Consider the following 23,376-nt stretch of genomic DNA (forward strand, 5'->3'; position numbering starts at 1 on the left):
TCATGCTTTTCTGCACCCATGATTCTCCACTGCAGTGAGACTTCTAGAGATGGTGGACAAAAGTTCATGAAAGTACAAGAGTTTGTGGTTAGTTATACAGAATCAACCTTGTTTTGTAGTCTGTATTCTTTGTAGTTTTAGCTACTTGAGGAAAGGAAATGGATGCAATATTGTGCAAAAACGGGGCAAAATGGCAAATGTATCTGGTTAAATAATGCTGTTTCATCACGTTTCACTGAACATGTGGAAAACTGTCTTCATGTACTGCAGCACTAAAGCTTTAGGCTTTCTTTCTTTGTGATGTGAGTAACAGATGTTAGACATGTTCGGAACTGTTATCAGGATGTGGTCTGTGGTTTCCTTGAACAGATTTGCACTCATGGCGTAAAGTGAAAATAGTTCAGACAGTTGTGGTTGAAATGCACTTCAACTCCAACTCTACACGCTGGAGGTTTCTCCCCGGTACAAATTTGAATGACCCCATGCCTCTATGACAAACCATTCTTGGCTTTCTGTGTCCAGCAGGGGGCAGCATTGCTGCGAGTTTCAAAATGTATTTCTGAAGTAAAACAACATTAATAAACATATGATGCATACATGCATAGGTATGGTCACTGCTGCCCCTGAAGAGGAAATTATAAACCAAGCTGGAGAAGTGAAGTGGGCCTCCTGTCTCCAGCTCACTTCCTTTTATCATAACAGGAAACACAACTTAGATTTTCCTGCAAAAATCCACAAGTCTTACAGTTTAAAAACAGGAAAGGCAAAAATGATGGTCTCATCATCGGCTCCTGCAGTGATATATGAAACCACAGAGTCCATCAGGAACCATGCCCTTCAGTGTCCTTGAGTCTAGAGCAGAGTCATTTAAGGAGGCCTGCCAAAACTCTAAAGTGCTTTCAGAAATCCACTTAAAGACTTCCATTATATCTGGGTCCGAGCCAGTGGTTCTAGTCGTTTAAAGAAAGAGGGCAAGACCTTTTGAGGCAGGAGAAATTCACTTCACTTTATCTTTACAACAGGTTAATGCAGTTACATAAAAAACAGTCAAAAACTCTCACCTGACCCTAAAACTGGACCATAGAGGGGTAAATCTTATGACTATGCCACATATGACTTTTACTTCTGTTAGAAAGCGGACACATACAATTATAAACTAAAATTAAGAACTTATTGTAAAATAAAATTTTGCTGTTTTGGTTGTACCATCTGACGGGAAAAGTGTACCCAGGCCTGCTACAGATGTGTGTGGGCTCCTGACAACCCCAGAGAACTGTCCCTACCCAGGTGTGGTTTATTGATCATATCAATGTACGTGTGTTGGATCAGTAGCACTGGTGCTAACATCCTGGCTAAAGGTTTTGGGGCTGCAAAGTGTGTGGTGCTAGTGTTGGATTCTGATTTAAACAATATATAAGACACCCCTCTTAACCATCTTCTCTGCCCAGTTTTGCACCTTTTATTTACCACTTTTTGTCAATTTTGTGCAAATTTTACTCATTTTGACTTCTTTCTTAGCCTATTTTTGCCATCTTAAACCAAAGCCACGTTTTAACCCATTTACACCACATTATTTCTGCTCATTTTCCTCTTTAAACACATTTTTGTTTGCCACTTTTAACCTATTTTGCCACTTTTGAATTCCATTTCACCACCCTTTCCACTCATTTATGCCACTTTTAACTCATTTTGCCAATTTAAACCAATCTTTAACTCTTGAAACCAATTTTTTTTACCAAGTTTTGCACCTTTTAAATCTCAATTCACCACTTTTTCCACACATTTATACATTTTTCAACCAGTTTTTGCCACTTTTAACCCATTTCTGCCTCTCAAAACCCATCCCTGCCTATATCTTCACCAATTTCAACCTATTTATACCACTTTAGACCCATTTTTGACACTTTCAATCCCTTTATTTACCACTTTAACCCATTTCTGCCACTTGTAAACACTTTCACCATTTTCTCTGTCTGTATTTCTGTATTTTGCAGTTTAAACCATTTTTTTTACCAGTCATTATGTCAATTTTTACCACTTGTAACCCCTTTTAACATTTTCTCAATCTTTTTTTGTGACTTTTAACCAATTTTCTACTTATTACATGCAACTGTATCCACTTTTCTGCTCATATTTGCAACTTTAATCCCATTTCACCACCTTTTCATCCCATTTATACCACTTTAAACCCATTTTGCCACTTTAACCCACCACTTTAAGCCCATTTCTCTTTAGTTTTAAGAAAAGGGATTTTACATTTTAAGTCTTATACTTCAGTATAGATAAACAAAAAAGGTAGATGTTGCTTTGATAAGAGTGGTTATTAGTGAGGTTAAAAAAAATCATATACATGGTTATTATTTTTGGAAGATCTTGATAAATTTTAATAACATTTTGTTTTTTCAAAGACTCCCATCATAAAATCATGCCAGAGCATTCTAATCTAAGTTTCTAACAATTAAAATACCATTCTTAACGGTGTAAACTTCACTTACTCGGACAGCCGTGCCACCTGACATTTTTAGGGTTTGAGATGCTAAAACATTAAACTGATAATATAATTCAAATATACTGAAAACTTGTTTTAACAAAGTAGGTTTCGTAGAACAACTCATGCTGTCTGAGCGCACCTGAATGCAACGTGTTCACTTCACGCCCCCTTGAATCCCCTCCTCCTTCCACTGAAACAGTAAATATGTGCAGTATGTGGCATTTCAGTGTCAGTGTAGTAAAGGCTGCTGCTGCTGAGGCACAGAGGAGCTCTCTGGATACTTACTTTTACACATTCACAGCATTTTCATACGCTTTTGAAAACTACACTTAAGGTAACTGCTTTTATTTTACGGCATTGTATGGAGGCACTGTAGTTCCACCTCAGTCGGGTTTACAGTTAAGGAAAGTTATTTTAATAGCTGAAAATAGTGCTTCTATCGTGTGGTGTCTGTTCAAGAAGAGATAATTCAGTGTTTCTCACAATTGCACTAACTCTAGAGAAACCTGAATCAACTTATGCTAACATTTACTACTAGACGGACTACTTGTTATATTTGGATATGACCGGGAGAAAAAAAAGGTTTTAAATGAGAGCAGCTTACCTGGAGACAGTTTCCCTTACAATTCTATATTAACTTGGTCGAATTAAAACACCAAACATTTCATGTTTAGGCTTCAAAGTAAAATATTAACGTCGAATTTACGTTAACGGTTAAGGTCAGCATGCAAATATGCTAGCCAAAATTAGTAACGGTCTGGCGCTACTTTGTATTTTATTTATAACGGCTAATTAGCAGGTTGGTGAAACTTTATTGACATGGCACATTTTTAACAAAGGTCAGAAAGTGCGTTACAACAACTTTGAGAAGAGGAAGACTGAAAATCACGCAAAATTGAAGAAAAGAAATACAGTTATTGAAAAATAAAATATGCTACAAATAATCTTCACTGTCAGCTAAAAACATCAGCGAATTAAACATTCATCAAATTGAGGTTATTTTGTATTAAATTTTACTGACCAAATACAATGCTTTTAGAGAAAAACTGTCTTTTAGATGTAGCCTATCATATAATAAACAAGTTGTTCACTACATGATTTCTGGTGGATTGTTTCTGTTGTAAGATGTCAGACATTTGGACCATGATTGAAGTTGTCTGCTGAGTTAGGGCTTCTGCTTGTGACTTTAGTTACTCCTTAAGGATAAAGCATTATTTTCATCAGTGTGTTTTCCTTGCTATGAGGTTGACTCTCTGCTTTGTTGTTGCCAGAAAAGACCCACCTTGAGTTACTGCAGAACTGTCGTATTGTCAAATATGTAAAACTTTCAAAAATAAAGTTTAACAATACACAGTGTGGACCAATAAACACTTATTAAGTGTTCAATTTAACTATGTGAGTTTAATTTATACTGTCAATTTTGCTGTGTATTTAACTAAGCCAGAGAAGTCAGCTGTATACCCCTTTTCAGACAAGTCTATCCTGTACTTAAATGATACTCTTACGTGCATGCAGCTTAAATTGTGGCTCAAGCGCGGTTAAGGCTTTCATGATGTGTAATTGTGCACATATAACATTTCATTGAAAAGTTGTGTAAGTCATACTGGGAAAAACACAAGACTGTTCAAATATGACTTACTCCATTACTTAATTTAATAGAATAATCAATTCCAGACTCACCAACATAAAAAGTTCAGTGAATCACCCTCAATTCAAGAGAGTCACAACACTAAAAATATCAATATTTATTCAGTGGAATAGTTAGTGATCTCAAAGCTGTTTCAGATTTATTTGCAGAACTAAAGTCATTGAATTACAGCACAAGGCAGTCTTCATTACCACTTAAATCTAATAAACAATAGAAATAGATTTGCGAAACAGGGCTGGGATTATGGACCAAAAATCATATCCTTACATTTTTTAGCTTAATAGTGATAGTGTTTCCAACAGAGTGACACTTGGGTGGTAGTAGCAGAGAAAGTCCAGCCTCATGTTGTAGGTAATTTTTTTGTTTCTGCTCTTTTGACAGTACTGATCAGCAAATGTTTAAGTCAGTCTTTCACAATCATGGTTAGGGAGCTTTGTGTGTGAAGTTGATGTGGTAGGATTTTGCAGCTATTATCCTAGAGTGCAAGAGTACAGGATGCTGCAAGAAGCTGCAGAAAAATCTTTGAATTGTGGCGTAAGAAGTAGGGCTGTGCAATTAATTGAGATTTAGATTAAATCACAGAAGGTGCACTAATTGTTTAAGCTGAAATGTGTGACGAAATGCCAGTTTAACACATTTTTTTGCCACAAAGATGTTTTGGCAAGCATTCAAGTTTCAATTTCGTAGGATAGTTTGCAAAAACTTCTACTTTCCTTATTTTTTTTATCTTAATCAAAATGAGAATGGCATGAAAATGATCATTCCCTTTGATACAGCAACCTCCACTGACTGGTGGGCAACTTGCAGGACAGCCTGTTGTGGGAAGCAAGTTGGGAAATTTTCTAAATAAAGTTAAAAGGCACTTCATAAATGGCCTAAGAGTGGCAAAACATTGGCAAAAGAGTGACATAAGTGAGAAAAAATGGGTTCATAGTGGCAAAATTGTGGCACAAGTGGCAATTAAAATGTCAAAAACAGCCAAAAGGGGTTTAAATTGGCAAAAAGCAGTAGCAAAAATAGGTGGAAAAAGTGTTGTTAAGGGTTTTTTATGGTAGCATGAATAAATAACTCCAACATCAGAACCTGGTAATAGTTAAACACACTTTTAAGGTCCAAAATGATGTAATTGCTAGCCAGGACGCTAGCACCAATTCAACACATCCAACAAACATACATTAATATGATCAATAAATCACAACTGGGGAGGGCCCATTCACTGGGTTTCCCAGGGGCCCAGCCAATTCTGTGGGAAGCCCTGAAACAGGCGATCTTTTAAGAGATCTCTATTACCAGCACAGCAGACTTGTTGGTCCACACACTTCAACACCAATCCTCTGATCACACCCAAACCCCTGAGGGAAAATGTAAGGGTAATCTTTGCGGTCTTTTGATCCCCTCTCATGCTCGGGCTTGCTCTGCAGCCTGTAATCCAGCAGGGAGGAGATCTTACACACTGACAAGATTAATAGTTTCTTTTTTGTGTGTGTTTACCTTTCAATTAATTCAGAATAACACTGCCTTTTAGTCCTAGTCTCAAAAGTATGCTCGATCACATTCTTAAAGTTAAATTAGTCTCTTTTGGAACTTCATCGACGCCTCCTTGACATAAATTTTAATTCGAGAGTGAGTCTATAATTACAGACAGATGCACATTTGAGTCAGGGAGTGGACTGAGCATCATGTGAGCTCTGTGTGGTAACAACAGTGTTTACGACACTCGTTTGCCTGCTTTGCTGCTTGTTTTTGTGTATCCTGCAGCCAGGGCCAGTCAGACAACAAAAGCCTTAAGGCATGGCGCCCTGAAACATTCCTCTGGGTATTAGTGTGCCCTGTTGTTTATAATGACCTATTTTGCATTGTACTCTCCTTTTTTTGGGTTGCAGTCATTGCCTGGAGCGTAATTTTAAATTATGTAAGCTATAATAGTTCAACTAGTGATGCTACATCATACATTCTCAAATATGGATGTTGAATGCATCAACTTTTCACTGAAGGGTATTATATAAAAATTAGATGTGTGTTGCTGAATTCCCTCTGTATTCTTTCTAAATTTTATGGGGTCCTTCTTAGGACTCAAAAAGTGCTTTGTTTTAAAATGACACAAAGGTAGGAAGTCTGATAGAGCATTACTAACTCACTTTCTTTATCCTCTCATATCACCTCTCCATCTCTTCTCAGACTCACAAACGATGCCAAACTGGGGAGGAGGTAACAAGTGTACAGCGTGCCGGGGGATGGTTTACCACGCCGAGGAAGTTCAATGTGATGGGAAGTTTTTCCACAAATGCTGTTTTCTCTGCAGTAAGTACAGCTCTTTCTCAACACAGCGGTGTATTTAAATATGAGATACTTCTCAGTAATCCCTGCTTGCATTAATGCTGAAGCACCATGCTGCTGCTAATGCTAGCAAAGCTTAACCTCCTCCACCCCAGCCTCCTCCGTTATAGCATAAATCTTGTTGCACCCTTGTTTTCAGATTCATGCTACTATGAATTAATTGCTTTTGAACTATTTTATTGTATTGTCATAAATATATCTATCCATATGGGGTTTCTAACTATGCGCTCCCTGGAAAGTCAAAGCATGCTGCTTGACTAACCCCAGGAGAACTTTTAAGCAGAGCTTTCTCCTCCAAGTAAAACTGTATGTCCATTTTGTAATAAAATCATCAAATATATGATGAGTGTTCCTGACTGAAATATAATTCTGCAAGAATTCTCTCCCTCTGGCAGCAACAGAAATATTAGTTTTATTATAGTATAAATCAACCATAAGAAGATCAGATCAAGTATCTTTTAGCTTTTTTCCATCTGGAGCAGTATTGCAGACATCAACTGAGTTTTATCGGAGATGAAATTTGAAAAAGAGACACTCAAGCTGCATTATGGGAAGTGTAGTAGCTTGTTCCTTGTTACTGACTCAAAGTAAGGATATTCCTGCTTTTCCTTTTTTGTTTTGACAACTTCTTTATTTATGCTTGTTTTAGTGACCCAACTTTATAAAACTGGTCACTATATTACTACATATGTCTGCATGAGCGAAGACATTACTGTAGGATAATATGTATTTACATGAGAATAATTAATTTCTCAGATTCTGAATTGATTCAAAATGGATAAAAATTGGGGTGCTGGTTTTGCTCATTTGGTAAGTAGTCACTCAGAAGCTACAGTCGTTTATGCTCTGGTCGTAGGATCGATCTCAGTGCTGTTTAGTGCATGTCCTCCCCTGTCAAATAAAGGCAAGAAACACTCACACACAAAATACTTTTTAAAAGTGCAAAAATCTGTGTTTCCTGATGTTTTTCTTTTCAGAAAATGTAAACTGCAGCTAGTCTGAACTTGACAAACCTGCTGCATGTTCTTCCTTGCATCTTCTTTACCTTTCTTTGTTCATGATGCTTCACGGAGCATGACAGTTGTAGCTCATCAGCCATGCAGAGAAGATCCAATCTATTCAAGCCATGCCCCCTACTCTCTAACCCCACTGATCAGTGGGAGAGAGAACTGGGCCTAAAAATGTCCCACAGTCTCATCATACGATATTCAGGGTTGGAAAATAAATCATTACGTTTACTCAAATTACTGCAGTTGAGTAGTTTTTGTGTACTTGTACTATTTCTTTACATTTTAAAGTTAGTACTTTCAACTTTTACTTCAGTAAGGTTTAATCAGAGGAATTGTACTTCTAATTAAGTACAACATTCTTGTACTTTTCCAACTCTGTTGACTAAACTGTAGCACATAGGGAGAGAATGATTCAACATCACGTCCTAAAAACAGCTGATGACAGCTGGGGTTCTTTTGCATTTTCACCATGGGTGAAGTTATCCACTGAGTTAGCGATCCCACTTGTGACTTTAGGTGATCCTTTTGTCAAATATTACTTTCAAAAATGTAGGTTGACTTTGTGTAGTGTGGCCTAATATAAACACTTTAAAGGTGTAAAATTTTACCTTATACGAGTTTGATTAACATTGTCAATTTTGCTGTGTATTTAACTTTAATATAGAGTTGTGACTCTTCTCTTGTTGTTCTTACCAATGAGAAATCAGATTTTACAGTACAACTCCTCAGTAGCTACTTAGTACTTGGTACTTAAAGTAAACTCTAAATGAAATACTTTTTACTTAAGTAGACTTATAGACCAGTACTTTTACTTTTACTAAAGTAAATTTGAACCTAAGTACTGTACTTTTACTTGAGTACAGTCATCTTGTACTTTACCCACCTCTGGCGATATGTCTTGCATTACATGTTGATTTTAAGAAAATATACATGTCATGCACAGAATTCACAACAGAAGCTGTTCTTTATTATGAAGAATAACAACAAAGGCATAGTTTTAAGGACACAACATAAAACAACAGAAATAAATTACTATTATATTCACACTTGAAATGGCCCTCTTTGATGTCTTTCTTGCTGTTGTTTTTGATACACTTATAATAATCTTCTTTTACTTGACTTCAAGTCCACCTTTATTTACAAGTCTGTCTTTTTGCTTAACATCTGTGTAAAACATAGGTGCTAAAGTTCACTATCTATAACCTTTGTTATCAGCTACACTGTACGGCTCAAGTCTTTACAAATAAAGCACAAATGCTGCTTAGGATCTTCTGATTCTGTTTGAAAGTTTATGGAAATGTTGACTGAAAGCGTCATTCAGTGCTGGTTTGGGTGGCACACACTGGCAACCTAGCTAAACTGCTAATTAGCCTGGTATATTGATGAAGATTGGCTGTGTTGCTGCAGTGTTTTACCTTGTTTTTGTTGCTTGCATTACTTTGACTCCTGAAGAAAGCTGAAAAATCTCCACTTTCAGTCTTGCTTGCAGTGGACAGACGTTCTCATTCATATTGTTGGTAGTTTGTTTTGATTTGAAGTTAGCACTTCATCATGTAGTTTAGTATCTACTGCCACGTATTGGCTTTTTTTGTAAACTGCACCAAAAAGAATGTTGCATTCAATTTGATTCTGTAACATCTGTATTGATGCAAGTATCAGCAAGGGGTTGATATATTGCCATATTGATTTTTTTTAATACAGGCCTGGTGTGTAGCCAGTATAACTGTTCCAAAAGACTGAAACACAGAAATATTAACAAGAAGCCCACTTAGAGCAGATATTGCATTAAACTGCTCATGTTTTGGGTATTTATACTCTAATAAAATCCTGTTTTGCTGTAATGTCCTTGGTACAAGAGATGAGTCACGAGAGAAACTGGTGGGCTCAGATTAAACTTTTCCACAGCTCATCAAAAGCAGCTCACGCTGACATTTCTCTCTCTGCTGCGTTATTGTTAGTTCTTGAATGGAGTGGGCTGCTTGTCCTGCTCTTGAACCATCCTTCAAATGTCAGGGAAGAAGATGTTCCAGGATTATACAGAAACTCTCATTTAGCCGCTATCAAGGGAAAACTGAAGCAATCTGAGCCCGACCGATGAGTTTAGACTTTCCAGCAGTTTCTAATTCAAAGGCAGCTTTGTCTCAAACTCCTACTGAGGAGATGTGGCGCACAGGGGGTTCATGTCCTTGTCTCTTTTCTGCCCTTTCTTCCAATTTCACAGTCCGACATTCATCACGTTTTATCTCTGTGAATAAAGGCAGCTATATATAATAATGAATACCATACAGTTACAAAGTGAACTCCAAAAAGACCTTTTATACACTTACTTTTCCATCATAATCATGGTTCTCCTTCCATTATAAGTGCATGATTCAGCTGCTAAGGAAGGGAGGAAATAAGAAAACTTGGAGAAACTCTTAACACTTTAACAAAGAAGATTAAAGGAAAAGTACAAAGGAATTAGAGCAACTTAAATCACCAGAATAGAAATCCTCCAACAAGCACGCAAGGCTTCACTTTGAAGGTGTGGTTTGGAGGATCAGTGAGACATGAGTGGAGACGTTTTTCCAGCCAGTGTGTGAAATCTTAAACCGGTATCACACAGTGACGGTGTGGGTCAGCGTGCAGAAGAATTCAGCTAATCTCAGCGACCAGTGTGCAGCAAATCCACGGTAGTGCTTTTTTTTAATGTTATAATAAAGATTTTTTTTTATGTACAGTGCTTAACAAATTTATTAGACCACCTGTTATATTTGTCTCAAAGACCATCCAGCATCATGAAGTGCTTTAATGTGAACTCTTTCATTTTCAGTGAGCTCTCCACATTTGACCATTTTGGACAGGAATGAGGGATTTCAAACTGAATTCACCCAAATTTGAGCCCTCTCACTGGGCTTCTCTGAGAAGTCAGAAATTACTCAAGCATAACATTCAATCATTAAAACTAATTTTTCTGTTCAGGAATGCAAGTAAATAACTATAATTTGACATATAAATCAAGAAATAATAATGTGCTTTACTATTTTTTTCAGGGTTTTTTTGTAAATCAGTAAATTTGAAAATTCATGGATAACAATAATAATTATATTTTAGCATTAAAAATATCATTTTGGTTAAAGAGCTTCTACATATTGTATTATTGGTGTATTAACCATTGCAGAAACATAAAAAATGATTTTGGTATTTACCAATGCTGTTAATTTAGGGCAGCTGTGGCATAAACCTTACTTTGGTTAGGGTTAGGGTGGTCTAATAAATTTGTTAAGCACTGTATATATTCATTTATTAGAGAAACAGAACAGTGGATTTTTTGTGAAGAAATAACCTCTTTAAAGTCACCTTGAACCATTTCTGTAAAATTTCGCTGTATGCTTTGGGTCATTATCTTGCTGGAAAATAAATCTTCGTTGCAGTTGTCTTGCACACTGACTAAGATTGTCCTCCAGGATTTCCCTATATTTACCACATTCATTTTACCCTCTGCTTTTGCAAGCCTTTCAGGGCAAGCTGCCGAGAAGCATCCCTACAGCATGATGCTGCCACCACCATGCTTAACTGTAGGGAGGGTGTGTTTGTGTTTGGTGTCAGCCAAACAAAGCGTCTTCTCTGCTGGCCAAAATAAACCCATTTTGGTCTCACCAGACCAAAGAACTTTCTTCAACTTGACTATGGAGTTGCTTGAAGTGTTCTTTTGTCTTCATGGTGTAATGGTAGAGAGGAATACTGATTAACCAGTGACTACTAGGACCAGTTCACTGGATCCTGTTGAATTAGGTCAGTTACTTTAAAGTGGGGGAATATTTAAGCAGTCACTCATTTTACATTACATATTTTTATTTAATTGATGTTATATTAGAGGAATCTGTTTTCACTTTGACATTAAAGGTTTTTTTTAAGGCAATTATATTGACCATGATTGATTGATAAACCCAATAAAAGAGTAAAACAAGTTGGTGAATACTTTTAATAGGCACTGTAAGCAACAGAGGTTGCTGGAGGTGAACAGCGAGCTGTTGTGTCCAGTTGATGTGCAAGTAGTAAGAGCAGCAGTAGTCAGTGAAGATGCTTGTAAAAGCACTTGAAATGTCATTGGCATACCAGACATGCCACAACAACAACAAAGAACCAGCACAAACAAAGTCAGGCTGTTAATTGCCTTTTGTTGCTCGTGCCTGGGCAAAGAGGCTGCACTTTTTCAACTCAGGCAGGGAATGGCTATTTTGTCGTTCAAAAAGAAAAACATGCAGACCACAATGCTTTTCCAAGTAGACCATTATTATATAATAGTCTTTAAACAGTTAAAAGGACATTTTAAACCACTGAAACAGTCAACTGTTACTCTACTTTGATGAAAAATTGCACCATGGAAGTTTTTTATTTGTTAAACCTTTCAGCACCATCTTAATCACAGAAAGCTGCTCTGCATTTCTTTATCCGCTGCATGATACAGACCTTCATCTAGCTTTACTCTCTCTGTGTCTTCAGTGGTCTGCAGGAAGGGATTAGACAGCACCACGCTGGCGATTCATGACCAGGAGATCTACTGTAAGTCATGCTATGGAAAGAAATATGGCCCAAAAGGATACGGGTACGGTCAGGGGGCAGGGACGCTCAACATGGACCGAGGAGAACGGCTGGGAATCAAACACGAAGAGTAAGTAGTTTCATCATTTAATTCTCTGCTTCAAGATGATGGCATGATTGTTTAACATGCTCATGCTGAGTCACTGTGAGTAAGACTGATTATATTGATTTTAGAGATTATTTCAGCCATTATGCAAAATTGTTTGGAAAGTAATTCGGATTTGTCATTGTTTTGAGGAAGTCATACGCTCCTAGTAACCACAGAATTGTTTTTGCATGACTCTTTCTACAAAAAACAAGCAATGTATTGAGATATCTGCTAATTGATAAAGAGGTTTCCATGAGGTTGAAAAGGTCAGCATGTGCAGGAGCTCATGAGTATAAGGATGTTTATCAGACATGGCTGCAGACTCTGACTGTGCTATTGTCTCCAAACAGCATGCATTCATTGTATTGAAGTGAAACAGATCCAAAAAACTTGAAAAAACAGGCTTAATATAGGGTTATGAAAGCTTATCTCAAACACAGATGTGCTCAAATTACCTGGAAAAAAAGGATTTCTTTTCCCAGAAGTATATGCTGTTGGATTTTAACATGAGGCAAAAGGAAATAAACCACAACGAGAATATTGGTAAATAGTCCGCCCTCTTTATCAAATACAGCTGGGCTGGTTTTCTTGAACAGCATGCAGAAAAGTCCAATAGGAAATCTTAATATGAGAGTGATTATCTGAGAGAGTAGTACACTTATAGAAAAGGATTATTGCCCTCCAAATCCATTCTAAAACTTCATTTAAGTATATAAGCCCTGTGCAATTCATTTAAGAACATTAAAGCCCATTGACTGATCTTGCTTTCTTTCCTTTTTTCCACTCCCTCTGTTTTTTGTATTTCTTCTCTTTTTGCTTTTTTATGCTTTAGTTCAGATTTCTTTGCAGTCCAGTCTCTCATCCTGGATCTTTATGTTTTGTAGACTTGTTTTTCTTCTACTTTTGTCATATTTTCTCACATACGGTAAACAAAAAAAAAAGATCATTGCCCTCCAAAACTAGCAGAACAGTGAATTTACAAAGTACTCAGACCCCCTTTACTTTTTTCATTTTTTTGCATGTTGTGGCCTGATGCTACAGTAAAAAAAAAACATTTTTGTTCTTGTTAATCCAAGATAAAAACAACTTTAATTACATTTTTTGTTCTGATCCCTAAATACCATCTAATTGTTTGACCCATTTACTCCAATAATTAAATAATTAAAATTTAGAGCATTTTTTTTCTTCTTTCCTTTTTTTTTGTGTCTTCTAATTTTCTCCTGCTTTGTCTTTAATATGTAAAAAAAAGTGTATAAATATGGCAGGATAAAAGAAATGACTGATGAAACTTAATAACATGTATGGTAAAGCCTGCAATAAAATATTAAAAAAAGATAAACTGAAATATCATTGAAATAAGTATTCAGACCCTTTGCAACACCCCTTTAAATGTAGCTCAGGTTCTTCCCATTTCTCTCAATATTTGCTGTTTCTACACCTTGACTGTAATCCACCTGTGATAAATGAAATTGATTGGACATGATTTAAAAAGGCTTACACCTCTATATAGAAGGCCTCACAGCTGACAATGCATAAGAGAAAAAAAACAAACCATCAGGTCAAAGCAGAGCTCAGAGGCAGGATTGTTGCAAGGCACTGATCTGGGGAAGGCTTAAAAAAAACTTTTGCTGCCCTGAAGGTTCCCAAGAGTACGGAGGCATCCATAGTTCTCAAACGGAAGAAGTTTGGCACAGCCAGGGCTCTTCCAATTGTTGGTTGCCTGGTCAAACTGAGCAATCAGGGGAAAATAAACTTAGTAAGAGAGGTGACCAAAAACCTGACGGTCACTTTAAATGAGCTCCAGAGATCCTGTGTGGAGATGGGACACAGTTCTAGAAGGACAACCATCACTGCAGCCCTGCAGTGTAAAACACATTTAATCCCATTCGGAGTTTGCAAAAAAGCACCTGAAGGACTCTTGGACTGTGAGAAACAAGACTCTCTGGTCTGATGACACCAAGATTTAATTGTTTGGCCTCAATTCTTAATGTTATTTGTGGAAGAAGCCAGACACCCCTACTCACCTGCCCAATACCATCCCAGCATGATGCTGGTGGTGGCAGCATCATGCTGTGGGGGTGTTTTCCAGCTGCAGAGACTGGGAGACTGGTTAGGGTTGATGGAAAGCTTAATGGAGCTAAGTACAGAGATATCTTCAATGAAAACCTGTTCTGCAGCGCTCAGGACCTTAGACCAGGGTGAAGGTTCACCTTCTGATATTACAATAATCCCAAACACACAGCCAAGACAACACAGGAGTGGCTAGGGGTCTGCAGAAGAAACTCCAATGACAGCTAAATTGACTTTTTGCACTGAGGGGATGCTTGAGAAGGAAGGACAAAGGACTCAAAAAGGCTGTGAGCTAAGCTGCTGGAGAGTTTGAATAAAGCTGAATTCAAGCTTGAGTCCTTCATTTTTTATTATATAGTTAGAAACTGAGGTAATGCAACTTAAACATTTAGATGGATGTTTTAAATCTCCCACCAACAGTTGGCATAAAAGACTTCTACTAAGTGTGCATCTAAGAATGGAAGGTTTGTACGGACTGATGTTGGGAAAAATAAAGATATAGAAATCTCCAGCAACACTTGTAGTTAAAAGAACAACTTTACTAGACCGACGCGTTTCGGCATTGAGCCTTCATCAGGGTGATGACCCTGATGAAGGCTTGGCATGGGTGCAGGCATGGAGCCTTCATCAGGGTCATCACCCTGATGAAGGCTCAATGCCGAAACGTGTCGGTCTAATAAAGTTGTTCTTTTAACTACAAGTGTTGCTGGAGATTTCTGTTCTCTTCAAGACCCTCCTCATCCTCCATGCACCTTGGGAGTTGGTGAAGTTGTGCCAGATTTACCCACTTCAAAAATAAAGATATAGTCAGAGCTTTTTATTTTAAAGCAGAGACCATTGGTTCACAGAATTTCCAGTGCTAATTAAGACATTAACATCTGGGGCCCTATAACACACTAAGACTTTACATGGTGTGTTCAGTATACCCTTCATAAAGAGGATGTAAAAGCACCACAAACAAACAGAAAAACACTGAGCCTCACACCCTTCACTGTTTACTCCAGACGTCAGGTGATGACTGTTATGAAAGAGTTTATTATGTAACCAGCAGGAGCCCTCTTACCCTCCTCTCTGTCCTCCACCACAAAGAGCTTCATTCAGGGGCCACCGGGGCTGGCAGTCACCCTCCGATAAGCACGGTTCCAGGGCCCCAGGGTGCCCGGTTCACTTTCCCACCACTGGCTGTGGACAGGAGGAGAGATGGTAGAGGAGGCAGTCCTGCCAGGTTTATTTCTGCTCTCTTTAAAAATGGTGTTGCAATCATTTTGTCATCAATGTTCAACTAAAGTACAACTGAGGTAATTATTACTGCAGAGGTCAGTGTTTTGGGTCATTTTTGGTTTACTCAGTAAATGTTTTCACAAAGACAGAGGAGGTTTTGGTGCAGAAAGAACAACCTAGAGAAAAACCATTGACTTTGTCTTGTTTCACTTAAAAGTGAATATGAAACACTTTTTTTTTACCATATTTATTACTTTTCAAAACCAGTTTAGTTGATGAAATACTTAATAATGCTGGTATGTTTTCTCCTTTTAGGACACACACTCACAAACCGACCACCAACCCAAACCCCTCCAAATATGCTCAGAAGTTTGGTGGTTCGGAGAAATGTGCTCGATGTGGAGACTCAGTCTACGCAGCTGAGAAGATAATGGGCGCAGGCAAGGTGAGAATTTCATCTGATACTTCTTCTACTCTTAAATCAGGGATGTCTAAACTACAGCCTGGGGACCGACTTCAGACTGAGGTCCATTTTTCTGTTCTGAAGGTTGCTATAATCTTAGCTTTGCACTGATGTGAATCTTTCCTTGTGAATGTTATCTCAAGGGTTAAGTAAACGTAGCAGAAACTAAAGATTTGTTTGCAGAAAAGAAAACTCTTTAGGCACATTCTGCTCTTCACGGCTTTAAATTAAGAAATCTGTCAAGGCTTTGGCCAAATGGACCATTCAGCTTTCACCGTTTGAGCCAAGTTTCAAAAATTACGACTCCTGGCTGGAGTGAGAACTAATTTGTTGTCATGACAACGCTAACAAAGAGTGTACAAATAGGCTGTGTTTGGGAATCTGTGCTTATACAAAAGACTTAAAGAATGTGCTTCTGCAGATCTTTTCTGCTGTTTCTTGCTCACGAAATTGTTGACAAAATAATGTCTGTATTTCACAGAATCGAAGCAGGAGAACGACAGTAACTGTCCTAGTGGGCCAGTCCTTGGTGATAGTATGTTTACATCAGCCATGTACAGATACCAGTATAGGTTGTTGGTGATACCAGACCTTAGTACTTGCACTCACTGGACATTGCAGACACTACTTTAATCATTTTACAGATTGATGTTTGAGCAGTGAGGTGAAGTTGGAACAATGCAGTTCAGTGATATTTTGATATAAATAAGGATGCTAAAAGTGGAGCTTGTTGCAAAATTTGCACTGTTTAATGAAGAAAAGGAGGGGTGAGGGTAATGTGAGAAACTAATTGAAGACTTGTAAATGTCTCAGTAAGTGCCATACTTGTTCTCAGCATTGAAATGTTGCCAAATGTAAGTGCTTGTACATGGCTGGTTAAGTCCAGCTACAGTCAGGATATTTAGCAGGACTGCTGTCCTTGTCCCAGGATAGAAGCACTAGGGGAAAATTAATTTATTAATTGAAGTTGCGTAAAGACATACAAGCTGATGTGCCACGAAATATAAAAGCTTTGAGTACATTTACTCTATATTGATTTATTTTTCCCCTTTTCTTTTAGAAATCCTAAAGGAGCATTTTAATTCATTACAACAAATGGGAAAAATCCTCATCTTCAGATTGCAGGACCATATATTTTATAATAAACTCTATATTTTTTTATCTACTAGTATATACTATACATATAATTTTAATACATTTTATCAATAGCTTCTGTTATATTCCATATCAACTTAAATTTCATAATTGTTATTTAAATATATACATATGAAGCCACTGAAGCTCAATATGAAGCCACGTTGTTTTAAATAAAGAGGGAGCTGTCCCCCTGCATGGATGGAGCTAAGGGAGCTTAGCTGTATCCAGAAGGTTTTGATACCAAAATGATCAATTTTAACAAACAAATTAAGGACAGCAATGCTTCCTCTAGATGGAGAGGGAGTTGTAAACCATTTTAGACCTTTAACCACAATCTACATCACCAACCACAGCAGTGAAACATGTCTAAGCAGATTGAACACACATGCTTTTAACAGTGCTCAACCACATGCAGGAGGTTTGGTGTGGTCTCTCCTAATGAGAGAACCTAAATCCTGATTTTTTCTGATTGGACCTGGTCTGTACAGTTTGAACGCTGGCTTCCTAACAGCTGCCTCTAATCGTGCGAGGCCGTCTGGACGCTGCGGTCTCTGGCAGATGTTGTTGACACGCAGATTTACAGCAGATGAAGTCATGAGGCTTTCGCTCCAGAGGAAAAAAGCAGCAGGATGTTTAGAGGGGAGGGAAAAACTCAATGATAGTCAGAGTCACATGAAAATATGTCCACAGAGGAGCTAAGATTTGTGTTCCTGTGGAAGTGGGAGTGGGAGTGGATGATTTCAGAGGATTCATGCATGAGCTGATTTATAGCAGCTGATGTCATCTGCAGTTAATGTGTTTTAAAATAAGAGCATAACCTGCAATTTTCCTTAATGGTGGTTTGCTGAGCTGCTTTGATTAGATTAAATGAAGGAAATCATGATACAGGTTTCATGAACAACCTCTAATTATTAGTGTTAAGTATCCACATCTATTTTTAGCCTGACTTGAGTTTTATTATTCTACGTACTTAGACTGATTGATTTAGATCAATTTAGATTAGATTTAAAATTTAACAAAACTGATTCTAAGAGTACTTTTTGCACTTGCAACCTGAGATCTTTCTTATTTTATTAATACATGTTTTATGCATTGTTGGCTCTGTTAACAAACATGATGTTTATCTGGTGTGCCAGATTTATTTAATGCTGACATCAAGTTCACCCAACTGCTGAACCAAAGAGATTTTTATTGAGCAGAAGTCCTGTGACAGAATTTGATCTGCTTTCTTAGACAAACACAAAAGAAAGTGTTATTATAGAGGGAGTCTTACACCAAATAAGAAATGAAAAACACGCTGATATCGGTAATCAGCTACATAATAATGTTAACATTGGTACACTGCCTATAAAAGTTATTCACCTCCTTGGATGTTTTACCCTTTTATTTATTTTATAAATCAATTTTGGTCAATATAATTTGACTTTCTTTACGAAAAAGAATAAGATTGAGGTCTGGTTTTCAACTCACCCACTCCAGAACATTCACCTTGTTGTTTATAAACCATTTCTATGTAGCTTTCCCTGTATGTTTTGGGTCACTGTCTTGCTTCTCCCAAGCCATAGTTCTCTGACAAACTGAATCAGATTGTAGTCCAGGATTTTCCTATATTTTCCACATTCATTCTACTCACTAACTTTATAAGCCTTCCAGGGCTGGCTGCTGAGAAGCAGACCCACAGCATGATGCTGCCACCACTGTGCTTCACTGTGGGGATGGTGTGTTTGTGGTGATGTGCAGAATTTGGTGTCCGCCAAATGGCCAAAAAGCACAATTTTGGTCTCTCTGGACCAAAGGACTTTTTTTACTTGGCCATGGAGTCTCCCATGAGCCTTTTGGCCAACTCTAGTTGAGATTAAATCTGAGTTTTCTTCAACAGACACGTTCAGTGCCTTGGAAATATTTTTGGTATCCATCCCCTGACCTATACTTCTCAATAACATTTACCATGAGTTGCTTGGAGTGTTCTTTTGTCTTCATGGTGTAATGGTAGCCAGGAATACTGATTCATCAGTGACTACTAATGAATACTTTTTTATAGGCACTGTCAGAGTTTCCCCACAGGTGAAAGATACCACATCTATGCTTGTATTTAACTGAAATGATCTTTCTTTCTCCTCCTAGCCGTGGCATAAGAACTGCTTTCGTTGTGCAAAATGTGGGAAGAGTCTGGAGTCGACCACTCAGACCGAGAAAGACGGAGAAATCTACTGCAAAGGTGAGATGTTACAGTGATGTTACTCCTTGAACGAATACTTTGATCTTATTTTCATTAATATTTCAGGTATTTAAACATTGGCTTCTATAACAGTCTTTTGCTGTGAATAATTGTGGACTTTGTTTATCAGTTTCTTTGAAAGTTTCTGTCGTTGTTCTGCTTCTGTGTTTACTTAGACATCCCTTGTCTGTATACTGCCCCTTAAATATGCAAAAATAAACCTTTTCAAAGCAAAAGGCAGTAGAGGGGGAAATTTCTGTAGCAGAAACAAAAGTTACTTCGACTACAAAACACTTCATAATGTATTTTCTGTTTGTTTAACTGTCTCATGATCTGGTGTTGTCTGACAGCTGTTAGGGGACTCTTAGTAACACTGCCATCACTGATGACGCCTCCTAGTAAAATGATTAACCAGCTATTCACAAGTATTAAATCATGACTCCTTAAGCTTTGTAAAGAGAGCAGCTGTCTGTGTGAGGTCACAACCGTCAGCTGATATGATCATATCAGAACAAACAGAGCTGGTTTGACTTGCTCTTATGTAACAGCACTTTGAGACTGAACACCGTTGTTCTCACTGTTGTACCAGATGATGGGAATCTTAGAGCTGGTCAACGGTGGCCTGGTTGAGCTAACAGAGCTGCTGACTGTAGAAACATCATCAAGGCTGTGAGAAGTGAAGGTTTAGTTGAACACAGATGGATGAACACTGAGGGAGTTTTACATCTCAGCTCTAAATCCAAACACATGGCTCTTCTGCTGCCATTTATCAGAGGATTTTGCATTTGTCAGCATGTTTAAACACTTGTAAAAGAGCTAAATCCACTCCCAAACTTGTCTGGACAAAATCCAGGAACCATTTGTAGATAAAAAAGTCAGAAATTTTGCACCTGGTTGTTCGACCTGAGCTGTGGCCTTTTTTTTATCTTAACATGCTAATGTGAGATGAACAGCCTGAGAGCAGGAGTGTTGGGAAATGGCCCACACATTAAATGCACTCAGGTGACTTCTATTCAGGCTGATTAGTCAGGCAAAGGTGGTTGAAGCTGTGAGGAGTAACATAGAACAAGAAAACAATGAAAGGTGTCATCAAATATTTATATTTAAAGACAAATCTACAGGAAAAGTATGTTTAACCCTTTATGGGGAAAGTAACCATATATGGTCACGTTGGTTGACTTCCTTTGTGACCTCCTCTGAATTCTATATATGGCAGAACCAGAATGACTTTTGTCACAGAAAGTGACATCACACCATCCAACCAATCAGCAGTGGCCCAGAACATCTCTTACTTCCTGTTCCCTCCAGAACTTGCTCAATACAGTTTTACCTCTTTTTTTGGTCTCAGACAAGTGACCCTAACATCATAACTAACCATAACAAGTTTATGAAACTCACACATAATAAAGGTGAATTGTAGTGCTCAATGCCATGATTGGTTTTGTTCGCATATGGTTTAAAGCAGTTTCAGCAATTTTAGCTCGAAAAATGGAGGAACCATGTTTGGACGTATGCCCATTTAGGGGTGTAAAACTGTCCCTATATTAAAGCATAAGGCTGTTTCATCCAGCAACCATACTCAAGGTCTTTTCTTGACAACTCAAAACAATGTAGAATATCAGTGCTCTTCTGTGAAGTTATCCAGGCCAAGGCATAGAAAGGAAAATAGGTGTGATTTTTGTTCAGTTTTATAACCTAATATTAGTTTTATTATACTAATGTGGTTTAAAATAGTTTTTTTTTTACTGTAAGCCTTATTACTGTTAAAAATATTTTTGACATTCAATTATATTCACCCCCTTCAAGTCAGTATTTAGTAGATGGACCTTTGGCAATCACAGCACTGAGTCTGTGACTGAGCTCACGCTCTGTCCGGTTGCACTGGGATCAGGTGTGAACAGCCCTTTCAAGATCAGCCACAAATTCTCTATTTGATCAAGATCTTGGCTTTGACTTGGCCACTGCAGAACATTCGCCTTGTTGTCTTTCAACCATTTCTGTGTAGCTTTACAAGCCTTCCAGGGCGGGCTGCCAAGAAGTGTCCCCACAGCATGATGCTGCCACCACTGTGCTTAACGGTGGGGGTGCCAGCCAAACACCATTTTCTCATCAGACCAAAGAACTTTTACTATGGAGTCTCTTACATGCCTTTAGGCAAACTCTGATAGTGATTAAGTCTGAGTTTTCTTCAACAGTGGTTTTCTCTTTGCCACTCTCAGCTTTGACTGGTGAAGAACCAGTGCAACAGTTATTGTATGGAGAGTCTCTCCCATCTCAGCTGCTGTAGCTTGTAACTCCTGTATGCATTCAAGGCTATCCACTATCTTGCCCCCCCTTATCTCTCCGATCTCCTCCACATAGCCACCTCCTCCCGCTCCCTCAGATCCTCCTCCTCCATCCACCTCGCTGTGCCCCCTGCCCGCCTCTTCACCATAGGGAACAAAGCTTTCAGCCGCTATGCTCCCCAACTCCAGAACTCACTCCCACCAGACATCCAGAACATTGACTCTCTCCCACTCTTCAAATCCAGACTCAAAACTCACCTGTTCAGGATAGCCTATTCTCTGTAATTACTTTGTCCCATTTTATACTAATGTTGGCTTTTATCTGTTGTTTTCATTGTACTTGTTTTTATCTGTAAAGTGACCTTGAGTATATAGAAAGGCGCTTATAAATAAATGTATTATTATTATTATTATTATTATAGAGTAGTCATAGGTGTCTTGGTTGCCTCTCTCACTAGTCTCTTCCTTGCACAGTCACTCAGATTGAGGACGGCCTGATCTAGGCAGATTTACAAGTGTGCCATAATCATTCAATTTCTTGATGATTGATTCAACTGAACTCCGGGGGATGTTCAGGGCCATGGAATTTTTTTTTGTATCTGTCCCCTTGCTTATACTTTTCAGTAACATTCTCTCTTAATAACTTGAAGTGTTCTTTTGTCTTCATGGTGTAATGGTATTTAGGAATACTAATAAGCCAGTGACTGGACCTTCCAAACACAGGTGTCTTTATACTACAATCACTTGAGACAAAAAAACAAATTATACTGACCATGTTTGATTCATAAAATCAATAAAAGGGTAAAACATCCATGTAGGTGAATACTTTTTTCCAGGCACTGTATGCAAGGATGCAGTTTTAAGAACACTTTAATGATTTTTTCTTTTCTCTCTTTCTCCACAGCGTGCTATGCCAAGAACTTTGGGCCTAAAGGCTTCGGTTACGGCCAAGGAGCCGGCGCTCTGGTTCACGCTCAGTGATGGATACTAAACTGGATTTTTTAAACAGACAGTCACATCTTTATACATTTTCTCTCTCTTCTACATGAACAGTAACCTTTCATTTTGTCTTTAAATGCTTTTTTTGTTTTAACAGGTGCTTTTGAAGCAAATAAATCCATGAAAACACAAGTTCACATTTGACTGTATTTTATTATTAAAGCCATTAAAACTGAACCATGCCCATATGTTTACATCTGAAGCGGAGTTACAGTGATGTCTGGAGGTGGGCGGAGAGGCACTGGAAATGATTATGTGCTTTTTGTCTTTTTTATTTGATTTTATTATGAGACAAGGAGACAGAACAGGGCAGCTGGAAGAACTAGTGAGGACTGAGAATGGCTTCGAGTTCATGTCCTGGTTGAGCTTGGAGTGCTGAAATCCGCCCTAAAAATGCAAAAACGCTCGGCTAAGTTCACCTCCTGTCACCTAAAGGCATTATTACAACACAAGTGGTCAGTTGACGGGTACTGATATGACATCTACAGCCGAGTCGTGATCTCTGCATCCAAACAGTAGCTGCTGTTTTTGTGTTTTCAGGGCAGAAATGACATCAGTGGTTGGCTTGTGAGATTTAGGGGATGAAATGTTGAATGATGACATAACCGTCCTCTTCTGATGATGCAAACATGAGGCCCAAAAAGTATCAGGAGGCCTTAAAATGTAATATACCTCCGTCTATCCTTAAAACTATTGCATGATCACATTTCAGCTTTTAGAAAACAAAAAAAAGTCGGCGTCTGCCTTAGTTCTCTAGTGTCTTTGCTTTACAATTTGTACATCCAGTGGTATAACAAACCCAGCGGTATATGACATAGAAATAAA

General features: G+C 38.1%; 1 protein-coding gene across 1 annotated transcript; it reads left to right on the forward strand.

Moving 5' to 3' along the window:
* The first annotated feature begins 2,697 nt into the window (after positions 1–2,697).
* Positions 2,698–22,683, forward strand: csrp2 (cysteine and glycine-rich protein 2). The gene is made up of 6 exons (XM_041781144.1): positions 2,698–2,825; positions 6,318–6,440; positions 11,972–12,140; positions 15,765–15,894; positions 19,174–19,267; positions 22,457–22,683. Exons 2-6 carry the CDS (start codon positions 6,329–6,331, stop codon positions 22,531–22,533), a joined length of 582 nt encoding a protein of 193 aa, XP_041637078.1. The 5' UTR covers positions 2,698–2,825; positions 6,318–6,328; the 3' UTR covers positions 22,534–22,683.
* Positions 22,684–23,376: the final 693 nt, after the last annotated feature.

Source organism: Cheilinus undulatus, linkage group 23 (genome assembly GCF_018320785.1).
Source record: "Cheilinus undulatus linkage group 23, ASM1832078v1, whole genome shotgun sequence".
Taxonomy (NCBI): domain Eukaryota; kingdom Metazoa; phylum Chordata; class Actinopteri; order Labriformes; family Labridae; genus Cheilinus; species Cheilinus undulatus.

Coding starts and splice junctions, on each gene's coding strand:
- csrp2 (XM_041781144.1), top strand. CDS start 6,329: ATGCCAAACTGGGGAGGAGGTAACAAGTGTACAGCGTGCCGGGGGATG. Junction 12,141..15,764: donor CTGGGAATCAAACACGAAGA/GTAAGTAGTTTC, acceptor TTCTCCTTTTAG/GACACACACTCACAAACCGA. Junction 19,268..22,456: donor CGGAGAAATCTACTGCAAAG/GTGAGATGTTAC, acceptor CTTTCTCCACAG/CGTGCTATGCCAAGAACTTT.